Source organism: Syngnathus leptorhynchus, chromosome 3, assembly GCF_054491065.1.
Source record: "Syngnathus leptorhynchus isolate UIUO chromosome 3, UIUO_Slep, whole genome shotgun sequence".
Classification (NCBI taxonomy): Eukaryota; Metazoa; Chordata; class Actinopteri; order Syngnathiformes; family Syngnathidae; genus Syngnathus; species Syngnathus leptorhynchus.
In genome coordinates, this window is record NC_141197.1 from 5,918,535 (window position 1) to 5,930,681 (window position 12,147).

At 40.9% G+C, this 12,147-nt stretch overlaps 1 protein-coding gene across 6 annotated transcripts in view; it reads right to left on the bottom strand.

Moving 5' to 3' along the window:
- samd4a (sterile alpha motif domain containing 4A) overlaps window positions 1–12,147 on the bottom strand; it is a 40,559-nt gene that overhangs the window by 6,187 nt on the left and 22,225 nt on the right. For 2 of the 6 annotated variants that reach the window (XM_085906798.1, XM_085906797.1), the window contains 9 exons: window positions 11,105–11,392; window positions 9,008–9,117; window positions 8,749–8,835; window positions 8,405–8,648; window positions 8,231–8,316; window positions 7,815–7,933; window positions 7,519–7,726; window positions 4,455–4,581; window positions 2,192–2,275 (listed from right to left, as the gene is read on the bottom strand). In XM_085906798.1, the coding sequence (XP_085762924.1) occupies window positions 2,192–2,275; window positions 4,455–4,581; window positions 7,519–7,726; window positions 7,815–7,933; window positions 8,231–8,316; window positions 8,405–8,648; window positions 8,749–8,835; window positions 9,008–9,117; window positions 11,105–11,392 (1,353 nt within the window). Of the gene's footprint in view, window positions 1–2,191; window positions 2,276–4,454; window positions 4,582–6,399; window positions 7,381–7,518; window positions 7,727–7,814; window positions 7,934–8,230; window positions 8,317–8,404; window positions 8,649–8,748; window positions 8,836–9,007; window positions 9,118–11,104; window positions 11,393–12,147 lie in introns of those variants that run through there. The other 4 variants (XM_085906799.1, XM_085906802.1, XM_085906801.1 and 1 more) reach the window with 4 other exon arrangements.

The window sequence follows — 12,147 nt, forward strand, 5'->3', positions numbered from 1 at the left end:
ATCTCATTACTCAATATATTCACCCCATAGATGACAATCGCTCATGACTGTAGAAGGGGAGAAATATCGTATAGTAGATGCACCTTGAAAGGCACTGACAAGTTACAACAGGCATTCAAGCCACGGAACTTCTGACATGGTGTCTGTTTGAATCTTTTCTATTAACTGTTGTAAATCATGGCATGAATCACATGATTGGTTGTGCAGTGTTGGAACTTTGTCTGCAAATAAGGTTCCAAGCAGATAAATAACGTGAATTCGATTTGATTGGACAGTTGTCAACTACCTTTGAAAGGGCATTTATGCAGGCTTTATTTCTATGGAACTGCGTAGTTTGGTAACATTTTCCTAAGCAGCCCTAGAGGCAACAGCTGTCAAACCGTTGTTTTTCTCTGAAAGTCTCTATCAGTATTTTGACAGATGTGTTATTCCCCAACCATAACAGTGAGGGCCCGAGCCCCCTCGGTGTCTGCCAAGTTTGGATGAGAAAGCAGCAAAATGACTAATAGATAATAGTCAAGTATGGCAAAGGCAATTTTTGAAAATAAGTAGAATCACTTGAACTTAGAAATAATGCTTACTCTAAGTTTATTACCCAAATACTTGCAACTACGCCCGAGAAACTCCATTAGAATGAGACAGGCCATGAGGAAATGTTAGTGTTATGCGCGGGAGACCGGGGGTCGAGCCGCTGGGCGACATTTTTTGCGTCTGGCACTCAGCAGCACCTCGTTCCGATGTCCAGTCACTGATATCGTGTTGAACTATGAGAACATTTTGTAAGACTTGCCTACGGTAAAGAAAAATAGCTAAAATCCTACGGTGTGCTACGTTTCTGTCAAACTGGGCTCCTGCGGTCGACGCGAACATATGGTATTTAGTATAAAATCCAGCATCAGCGTCTTTCAGGTAACTTCTGTGGCTGCAATGCATTTATTTCTTGTTTTCAACACAAACGCACATGCAAGACAGCTTTAGGAATTTTGTGATTTTTACTGACGAACCAAAGTTTTTATGAATTTAGAAAATATACACAATATGTAAAGTAAATAGTTTTGGCCATGACTGCCGAAGATAGTTAAAGAATCTCTTTTTTTAAGCAAGGTCTGACGCTCTATTGCTCGATGCTATTCTGTGCCTTCCCGACTGCTGACACATACACAAAGCAGCACTTGTCCAAAGTTCAGTGTGGAGCACTGAGGCCCTACTGTCTTCACCTCAGTTAAGTTAAGTGGGGGTGGCGATGACGGTAACCCTGGCCAAAATTTGTTGTACATTATGCACAACCATGCAAACACACGCGCGCGCACACAATCGTTTCAATCTTTACTACATAACCAAACCATTTAGAACTATATGGCAAGAAGATTATCAGGAAGTTAAGTGAAGTTGGCTTTTAACAAATTAGTAACAAATACGATTCATTTTACAGTCTGACATTGACATGCAACTGAGTTCTCATGAGAATATATTGCATTTTAGTGTCAGAATCTCGGTGTGTCATCAAGGCAGTGGTTTTCCAACACGCCCATGGTATTAAAATAAAACTAAAAAAAGATCTGTGGCACAAATGGAGATCTAGCACATGGGACCCAGTCACTGTAATGGAAAGTCTCCCGAGTGAGCAGCGTCACACCCTGTGCCTTTCTGTTAGTAAAAAGCAGATGAGTTGAAGTGGGTTAAAACCGCCACCTAAGCCCGTATCTCAGTGAGTGTTTACAGAAACAAAAACTGTTTTGGACTATTAAAACTATTGACTTTGTGACTATTTGCCACCTTGAACCAACTCTGACTAAAGTCAACATTATGGCCATGCACAAAACCTCACTGCTTAGTGAGATACAGGCTAAGATGTCATTCAAGGCTAATTGGCAGGATACAGCGCCTCTGAATCTAGAGATTACCGGTACTAATGACCCCAAAGATAACAATGACTAGTATGTTACTGTAATGAACCATGGCAAATTGACTTTGAAAAAACATTAAGTAGATTTGTTATCGAATAAATGAACATGTTTCAAAGGAGTGAAAGGGACATTTGATTCTGCGAGTACCAAACACAACTGAGAGGAAAAGTTCAAAGACATGGGTGCTCAAACACTACGACTACAAAATTTTAAAATAAAGTGTGCGATGCATTTTCAAACACAAATTCCATTAACAAATGGCACAACAGTTAAATATTTATTACCTCCCAATGCATGCTCTGTCATACTCAGACATAAAGATTCAAGGCGATTGTTGATGTCCGGCTCCGTAACTGGCAACTGAAGATCTGTACAGATGGGGGGGGAAAAAAAAGAAAAAAAGAAAAAAAAAGACACACAATGATTAAATAATAAACGAGATGAATACGGTAGTTTCCAACTACAGATAAAACAATGAGTGTGTCAAGTCACGTCATATTTGAATGCTGCATGGTACAGATGTCAAATTATGGTGTAGTTCCTCTTTTAGTCAAAAGTAAATAATTCATATGAGTAGTACTAATTCAAGGTAAAAACAAAAACTAAATTGTCTTTATATCATATCGTATAAGAACGGATATTTGATACGAGTCTGTGACCTCTACCATGAACCACCGAATCAATAAACGGTGATCTAAAAAAGGAAAACACAAATTACGGTAACCTTGTGTTAACATAAAAGAAGGAATATCTCATATTGTTTCCAGCAGGCACATAGCAATTACGTTGCAGGGCACCGTGGAAAAATACAGGATGGACATGACCAGGCGGGGTATTGACAAACACTATCAGACCATGATTGCTTTTGATGGCTGGGCAGGTTTTCAAATTGTCAACAAAAAAAATGACGCAGCAGTCACGTTGCAAAAGAGAAATGCGGTAGGCTGTAATAAAAGGTGGCAGTAGAGGGCGTAACAAAAAGTTGTCCATAGTAGAACGGAAAGCATGTAGTCACTGTCAGGTGGAAACCTCCTATGCCCAAAGTCAGTTTGATTTAATCTATATTTTTAAACTATACCATTTAAAAAAATAAAAAAATAAATTGAATGAATGACCGTACATATATCCCAGGTAAGAGTTTCTGTTGACTGCCTCAGGTTTTGAACTGGGTGGAGAATATTTGAGAGAAGGGGTTTGGTTGGGGCTGAAGATTTTCTGGGAGTGTTGGGCCTATATTTGGGCTATGCAACCAAGCAACCCCTTCTAGCTATTCAGTCTTAAGCTGAGTCTTCAATAGAGACAGGGCAGTGAAAATCCCTTGCGGTCTGAGAGAAAAGCTGAGTTAGGCGGTCATCCACAGTAGACTATTTATAGGCTTCAATGACCAGCCCCTCTCCAAAACAACTCGAGTCTCACTCCCCTAACCCTGTGAACAAAACGGGACATACACATTCCACCCTTTTTCAATATCGCATCTCAATTGATGTGTGTCTTTCCAACCATTTGGGACTACTATACAATATGTACACACAAAAAAGAAGGGGGTGGACTTTTAAACTGGCCTAGTCTGCCCGAGAGTGCATGACTCTGCAGACTTGGGAACGAGGGATGGACGAGACAGTCAAGAAAGAGAGTGGGTCAGGTGGGAGAGAGAGAAGGCAGGAAAGTGGGCCAGAGAGTTGTCCTCACTGCACAAAGAGCCCCATTGTGGGACTCTCACGCTTTCCCTTCCCTGCTTCGTTTTCTTCCTCTCCCACATACGTTCTCCACTCACACCCTCTGACATACTGGCAGTCGAGAAACTGTGGAAGAAGTCCCAACTTTCCGTCGAGTGCTGCTGTGGTAAATGTGACACAGCCGAGGCTACCTCATGTCACAGTCACCATGGTCATGCTATAGTCAACTAGTGTTTGAGGATGGCTGGCTTTCAGGGAAAACCCTGAGTTTGAGGTTTCAACCATAGTAAAATGTTGAAAATATACCTGAAGGGCCTCTTTTCTAGTGTGTGTATAGATATATGTTCAATGTTAATGGAATCAAATATGCTTCTCAAAAATATCATAATGATACGAGTAGGTAGCGGTCAAAAGGAAAACCATATGCTGTGTGGGAACGAGTAATGTGAGAGGTACACATTATTCATCCAATAAAAACAAAGAGAACTATTAAAATAAATAAACAAAAAGCACATTTATGGTTTTGAGTTATACTCTGAATTATACAGTTTCTATTTTATGTTGTATTTATTATTTCTTGTATTGTATTGTTGATGTTATTATTTTTATGATATATTTTTATTTTATTTTCATTATTATTATTGGAATTTAGTGTTACTTGGGTGCTTTATTAAGACTGTTGCTGTTCCTGACGTGACTTGAAATTTTAGACTTATGCAAATAAATCTGTGTTAGTAGGCAGTGTCCAATTATGAAATAATATATTATTCATACGTTTCTAACGACAAGCTGCAAGTTGCCCTAATTGCAAAGACAAATTCTGTGTCCTACACAAAGAAGATGTGAGTATGTATGAGATCTTTTTTCCTACCAGCTTGTTGGAACATGACCATAGTTTGCGGTGTTGTATGAACAGGCAGGGAGCGGGTCCGTTGCACGGAGCTGTGAGTTCGACTCGGCATACTGTTGCTGCCTCCAGGATTGGCAAACCAAAGACCCTGAAGGGAAAAAAAAAATACAGAAGCAAGACCAATCAACTTGATGAAGTGGTGGTGGTGGGGGAGAACAGTCAACATTTTTAGATATCAGCCAGATATGTATCTAGCCATACACATACACACATACTCACTTGCTATCAAAGATAACTTTGCAATAGTTAACCTCTTACAAATCTAAATAGTTGGGTCTCTGGGTACTGATAAAATTAGACAATGGATTCTTCACCCAAACAGTTTGGCCACAAAAGGTTGAACATCTACTGCTCTGGATGAGGGACTCACGGAGTCTCCAAAAGTCTCCATGTCATCACCAAACGTTGCTAGATTGGTTACTGGTTGGTCTTTTGCAAAAATATTCAAACAGAAGTTTTGGGAATTCTGCTGACTATTGTGACAGTTACTATGCAGGCGACACAAATGCAATAGCAGACGATTTATTATGACATGTTGGAATTTTTATTTACATTTAAAAATGCTATATATTTTTTTATATGTAAAAATTGATCAATTCTATGGGTACTTCCTCTCAGAGTCCAGAAATCATGCTGTTTGGGTTCATGAATTGAAAGACTGTGACGACCACCGATTGGTTAGCTGAGTGGGATACGTGGGCCACCAATCAGGAATGAGCAGGACCCCATCAACACACAACACAATTAAACGGCAACAAAACATCGTGGACCATAACACACACACACACACACACACACACACACACACACACACACACACACACACACACACACACACACACACACACACACACACACACACACACACACACACACACACACACACACACACACACACACACACACACACATTAATTTTAATTTAATTTTGTTTTTGAACAAATTTAGTGTTCTTGGTCAACCAAAATGTTAATGAACCCCAAACTTGAATACTTAGAGTAAAAGTGAGATTGTGGCTTTCTTGGGAAAATTTCTGTGTACACAATTATTAGGTAAATAGTGTGCAGAATTATTATGTAACTAAAGTAAAAACTGAAAATTCCGCATCTCATTGCTTATTTTCATTTGTTAAAGTGAGATTATAAACTCAAAATAAATAAATAAAAAAAAAATAAAAAAAACAAGAGACCAATATAAGCCACCCTTCTTTTTAATAACAGTTACAGTACTTCCATTCATGGAGTGTGTCAACTTCTTCATCTGATGACGATTAACTTTTTGTGCAGGAACAACCACAGCCTCCCAGACATTGCTCACAGAGGTGTACCGTTTTCCTCCAGCATAAATCTCACATTTAGAAAGGGGCTACAAATTCTCAGTAGAGTTTAGGTCAGGTGAAGAAGAGGGCCACGTCTTCATTCTATCATCTTAAAGGACTTTACTGGCGAGCTACCAAGTGGAGTACTTTGAGCAGGGGAAGGAATGGCAGTTTGATTAAGTTTTCATTTTAGAGTTAATTTTAAGTCCACCTTTAACTCGAAAAGGTCCAACCAGCTCATTTTACGTAACGACACCTTGCCGGTGTCTGATTTCAAGTGGAGCTCTGTGGCTATTACTGATCCAGCCATGGGTCCGGCTGGTCCGTCAAGTCACTCTCATCTTATCAGTTATTGAAGTTCCGCAATATGGTAGCACTGATGGATAATGGGTTCCTGGTAGCTTCATGTTTGTGTCTTCTCAAATCTCTGTCAGTTAATTTGTGACTTTTTTTCCTGAGCACGTTTCTTGCAACATTGTTGACTATTTAAAATGAAACGTTTGATGGTTCTGTGATCACATCTCTCACTGTAACCTGCCTCCAACACTACAACCCCCCCCCCCCACTTGCTCTCTCTACAACCCCACTCATGGACCTCCAGTGCCGCGGGCCAAGGAAAAACAGGAAATGCCTATGCTCTGTTCTCACTGCTTCTCGCACTCTTTATTTCTCTCATATTCAAACGTAAATTCTCTCTCTCCCTCTCCCTCCCTCTCTCTTGCTCTTTCTGTTGTGTCTTTGCCCCTCCCTCACAAACACCTCTGCCAAACTAGTACGCCTCACATATCTCTCCCTAGTTTCCTCTGCACACATCTACAATACAGACACACAAGGAGGTATGGGGAAAAGGAACTGAGGTATTTCCTCCCATTGTTGGGGATGAGTATGTGTGAGAGAGGGAGAGACCACGGTTTCCACTGAAATGGGTCAGCCCCGACCAAAGAGTGCCAGGACGAGCCTGAAGCAGCTTTATAGCTCCTCCTGTTTCAGCACTGACGCAAGGTTTATGGTATGCGGGGTGACTTTCCTAAAGTTCCATCCACCTCATTTCATTTGTCTGACGCCAACACTCCACCCCATTCCTTTGTCTTATTTTTGCACTATGGAATGTGTGTGTGTGTGTCTGTATGTATACTATACGCACACACGCACACCCACACACGACTTCCAAAATATGAGCGCCACATGGGGTGAGAATCACAGTTTTGAACATGTATGTCAGGAGCAACACATCACACACAATTTCCTTCATGTATATTCACGTCAGACGTCACGTCAAATCTTGCAAAACCTCCCAAGATAAATTGTGACTTCAGAGTGAACAAATGGCGGACAGTTTTTGTTTAGATTTTTTTTAATAGAAAAAAGGGGTCATAATTCCCCACTGCGCTTCCATGCCATCTCGTCGCCTCATTTACTGATTGTCTGCACGTCACTGTCAACCGGCTACATGATTGTTTGTGCTCAGGGGACACCACACATGGTGAGAAGTCGGCCCCCCAAAAAAATCCAACATGTTGAATATCCCTAATTCGAGGTCGCATGTTCTTCCAAGCAGCGGGGAGCGGCCTGAAAACACCACACGCGGCATGATTATCTGCTAAGATTATCTTTGGAGGCATTACTGGAATCGGTGTGATTGTCTACGATTGTCAGGAGGGGAGTCTAAATTTGGGCCGATATATAGAATCCTGCCGTGTGACTCACCTGTCTCCCCTGCTTGGGTCCTGTGGGTGTGCTACTGCTACTGCGAGGCGTGGGTCCCAGCAGGCCACTGCTGCTTAGCAGGCCTAGCCTTGCACCTGGTAAGCTCCTCGAGGGCATCTGAAACTGCCGAAGGCTTCTTCGTGCCATAACACTGCCCCCAACACAGCTTGTGGTAGGGAGGGAGTTGGACTGACCGAATCCACGACTGCTACAGGACAAAACATGCCAACTCGTTTAGTCCCTTGTCTCATGTACGGGGTGCAATGCAGAACACAACCAACATAGTGTGTATATACCTCCTCTGCGTTCGGTAACCTGCAATGTCAAGGAGCGTTTTTCTCGGAATGGATCTGAACAGCCTCTGGACTTGCTGTTTCCATGACAACAGCCTCTTCTTTTGAGTTTCACCAAAGGACTGATGGTCAAGGGAAGAGAATAGAGTTCAGTAACTAGGGTGTTGAAACAAAAAGTGCATCATTCAAAACAACTGACAGATCACTTGAATGCTGTCATTCACCAAAAGCACTTCTGTTGAACTTTACCACGACATGGCATTTCAGTTTCTCCTCCAATTCTGCTGGTCTATTAATATTAATTTTGAGAATTGCTAGTACTTCAAGAAAGCTTTGCGAGTTAGATGAGGCAAATTAGCTATGGTCGACCAAATTTACTAAAACGATGGACGAAGAGAACGAGCAGTGGTAATATGTACCTCGTGTATAAGACACTTGTCAATGAGTTGTAGGTAGGAGCTGATGTTGTCCTCATCTGACCTTGATACCAGAAGCTGAGTGCAAACTGAGATCAAGATAGGAAATTGTTAATTCTTTTCTTGAGGATAGTTTCGCAATATTAATTCAACTGACCAGCTGTGTCCTCGCCTCACCTTTGCCCATGACACGAGTGAACTGACTTGGTAGATCCCCCTCTGCAATGACACTTGAGCTTGCCTCAGCCTCTCCACCTCCTCCAGCGAGATGTGATCCAGGTGCAGAGCTTTTGGATTCCGTATTCAGGAGAGGGCGCTGCAAGGACGTCTCCTCGCCACTAGTGAAAGCCTTGATAGGCGTCATGATCATCTGATGAAGTTCTTGCAGCGGTACACGCAGATTACTGCCCTCTAATACATCCTGGCGGTGGAAAGGGACACAAAGGAAAGCGACGCATGGAAATTGGTACAACTCACTAGATATTACGTACATACACAAGCACACAAAATAGGGAACTGACTTTTTCGAGACTGCGCAGCAGGTTTTGTCTCTCCTTTAGCTTTTGAATGCTAATAACAATCTTGTGTCTTGCTCCTTTGGTGACTTTCTGCAGAAACAACAATAACGAGAACAACAAAGTATCAAAACATATGCACCTTCCATACAGGCGTCAAGAATGTGTAAAAGTTAAACAAATAAAAACAAATAATGAAGTGCATAAGTTAAAAGTAGAGTTGGACTCAAGGACCTATAGTCCATAACCAAAAGTCAGTGTGTACCTGTGCCTCCAGTTGTTCTTCAGTCAGTGACATCATTTCATCATAGGTCATGGTAGAAAACAGCACTGCATACTTATGAAGACGGAGACTCTTCAACCATGCAGGAACATCTATAGTACACAAACACACATGCCAGCATTTTAGGGTAAATGGTAAAGTAATACAAGACTAAAGCAAGCCTTAAAAAAAATCTTATTAAAACTTGATATTTGTGTTTGTATGAAAATCTTGCCGTCTAAAGATTCACCATTTACGTTTTTATATTTTTAACATATACAAAGCTATAGTGCAGATTTTTATTTCAGACAGGAACAATCCTTATTGAGCCAAGGCACCATTAAAAAATCTCATGGCAGATTGCCAATCAATAATAATAATAATAATAATAATAATAATAATAAAAGAAAATAAATTCTGAAAAAATGATCTTGTCATTGTGTAGTCACAAATTTACCATCACAGTCTCAGTTGTATGATACACAGGTTTAGTGTACATCTACTTCTCATCGCCAGCATAGATAGGTGATCAAAGATGTAGTATTTGTAACTAAATAATCAAATCTTGGGACAGACTGAGTGAAATTGGATAATTTGCCACTGGTTGGTAATGTCTGAATGTGTTACAATATTTCTTAAATTCCCCATCATTCCATCCATCCTATTCGGCTTCTTTGAAGTTAGACTGTGGGTGGGAGTTGGAGACGACCAAGGAAGGGAAGCAAAGCATTCCCTCTCCCAGCCATTTAGTCATTCTCCATATTTGCTGATCAGCCGATCAGACATTGCAATCTCAGCATGTCCCAATCTTCCCCAGGGCCTCCTCCTGGTTGAACGTGCGCAGACTTCCTCAACAAGGAAGCATCGTTTCCCCATTTGCTTAAGTTGAAAAATTTGAACTTTTATGTCAAATCTCCTTGCGGCAATCCAATCAGATTCGGCAATGTACTTCATCACAAACACAGCGTCCTATATATGTGCTTTTAGTCAAGATTTGAGAACAATAGGAGAAAAAAAAATCTTTGTGATTCTGTAGTCATCTGGAACTCCACAACACAACCAGCCATCAACACTTTATTACTATGGCACACGCATTAGAAACACAAGCACAAACACACACAGACTGTGGTGAAATAAACACAATGCAGGAAAATAAACCAGCTTCCAATACCTGCTGAGACCGAACCAAAATGGAGCAGCCGTGGAGAATGGGGAGCGAGGAAGACATACTCCAACAATGGATGGACTGTTTTTTTTTTTTTACAGCTAATAAATTGTCAAACCAAAATACACAACCCAACTAACAGAACCAGCAGCCACCAGATTCACTAACGCTGTTCAAACCTTTTCTTTTTTTCTATCAGAGAAGGAGGAGCCCCTCTTCTTCTCTGCTTGATGGAACCCTTGTGTAGTTTCCAAGCGGACAATTGCGAATCAACAAAAAGCTGATATATAGCAGTATAGAATTCCCAATTTGCTGCATTTTAAACCCATGTGGAAGACGGACAATAGACTTACCTGTAGTCAAGTCATAAAGGCCAACATTTCCAATTACTAATTATAGTAGTTAACATGGATTTCACCCCATTTATTCAATGTGAATAACTTCTATATTTATTCAGTGTTGGCAATAATTTTGCTTACCTAGATGTAACATATTTAGACCATCTTTCTGCGTTATTATTTGGCTGACATCCCCAATTGGTATATTTTAAGGGCATCAAGTTTGCATGATTGTGGTACATTATAGCCAAGTTGTGTGTTTACGCTACACTTATTTTGGCAGATATCCTATACACAATACATTTCGAGGCACATTTAGAAGAGACCTGATTTCCAACTGAAGATGTCTAATTGCGTGCGTTTTTTCTATTTATGATCCAAGATATATGCTGAATAGCAATTTGTGGACGGAAGAAATTGCATCACAATAAAGCATAAATCTGTCCTAACTTTCCTATGAGACTCGTGCACCTGTCGATAGGTACGTGGCCTGAGTTTTAAGGGTGCCTTCTTCATAATGTACATTTCAGCGCCTTCCACAATACAATTCAAAATGCTTACTTTTGGTTGACAGAAAATAAAACCCTTCCGACTCACCCCTCATGCCACTGCCCTCCTCATGGAAGCAACTGCGATGTAGACTTAAACCTCCTCCCAAACTGGCCTCTTCCAGATGTTCACTTCCTCCGCTGCCTGAGGAAGCAATGCTGCTTTGAGGGGAGAGGGGCGCGTGATCGGGGGCTGGGCCTCTACTACTACGCAGATCTTCCTGGGACAGCCAGACAGGACCCATAGGATGGTTGTTTGGGCCACTCATTGGTGGAGTTAGAGACACTGAGCGCTTCAGAGGACTGTGTGGCTGGTTGCCACTTCCACTCGTTAGGACTGTGAGACATAAGACAGGTAAGTTTTATTCCTGTGTTCAATAAAATGGACGCCAAAACAAAACAACACTATGTAGTACTTCTATTGTTTGTGCAGTTCACTCATAGTACTTCAACACAAACGCCCGATTGCCTGACACAAGCCCCACCCATTTAATGAATGTCCCACAAAGCTAATGAAGATCAAGATTTGCTGAGTCAATTCATATACTACACAGCAATTCAATTTCTATAACACTTGTCCTCAGTACGCTTGAAAGTGAGCTTGAGGCAGTCCCTGCTGAATATGGGCTGGAGGCAAGGTACACACAAGACTGGTCGCCAACCACTTGCAAAAATGAAACACTAGTCAAGACATTAGAAATGAGGTAAGCTTGTTGTAAAGTTTTGTTCCATGATACATGTGTATGGATTTGTGGGACTTCTTCGACAGCTGTCCTGCCTTTCTAAGTTTGCGCGTGGAGTGTCAGTTCAACACGCACTGATCAAGGCCTTAATGTCACAATGCCAATTTCAACAGTAGCATTGATTAAACAGACCAAAACAAAACATTTGTTGTAGACTCACTTCATAATATTGTATGTTCAGCACTCAGCTGGGCTCACAAAAGTCTTAAACTACTACTGGACATTTACATGTTTTTCTATTAATTAATTTAGAAATAATGTGAATCTAATATTGAGAGAAAACAGAGATTTTATGCACTATTTGAAATTTTAATAAATGCTTCGCTCCATTTTTTAATTTTCAAAAAAT